Source organism: Carlito syrichta, unplaced genomic scaffold (genome assembly GCF_000164805.1).
Source record: "Carlito syrichta isolate Samal-C Ts95f unplaced genomic scaffold, Tarsius_syrichta-2.0.1 Scaffold157877, whole genome shotgun sequence".
Taxonomy (NCBI): Eukaryota; Metazoa; Chordata; class Mammalia; order Primates; family Tarsiidae; genus Carlito; species Carlito syrichta.
Genome location: NW_007101973.1, coordinates 1 through 351, shown reverse-complemented (window position 1 = coordinate 351; position 351 = coordinate 1). Strand labels below are relative to the sequence as shown.

At 73.5% G+C, this 351-nt stretch overlaps 1 protein-coding gene across 1 annotated transcript; it reads right to left on the bottom strand.

Annotated features, from left to right (window-relative positions):
• Positions 1 to 7: 7 nt before the first annotated feature.
• Positions 8 to 306, bottom strand: LOC103252411 (DNA polymerase lambda-like; the record flags this gene model as incomplete). The annotated part of the gene is made up of 1 exon (XM_008051036.1): positions 8 to 306. A coding segment is annotated over one exon (299 nt), but the record flags the coding sequence as incomplete, so codon positions are not given.
• Positions 307 to 351: the final 45 nt, after the last annotated feature.

Genomic DNA, 351 nt, shown 5'->3' with positions numbered 1-351 from the left:
TCTCAGCGGGGGTGGGCAGCACCCGGCCGGGTCCCAGCTTGACGCCTCGGGGGCCCCGGGCCACGGTGGCGCAGAGGGCGTGCTCCGACAGGCTCATGCCCTTGGTCTTGGCCAGGGCCCGCATGGAGCGGTTGAAGTGCGCGGAGCCCGTGAAGTACAGCAGCGCGCAGGCGGACTCGCGGTAGGGCACCACGATGAGGTCCAGGCGCCGGTGCCGCCGCCCGGGCCCTGCGAGCCGGCACACGCCCAGGTACTTCTGCTGCTGGCCGTGCTCCTCGTGGCTCACCAGGTCGTCCGTGAGGAACCCTGGGCCAACACAGCGACCGCTGGGGCTGGGAGCCGGCCTGGGGG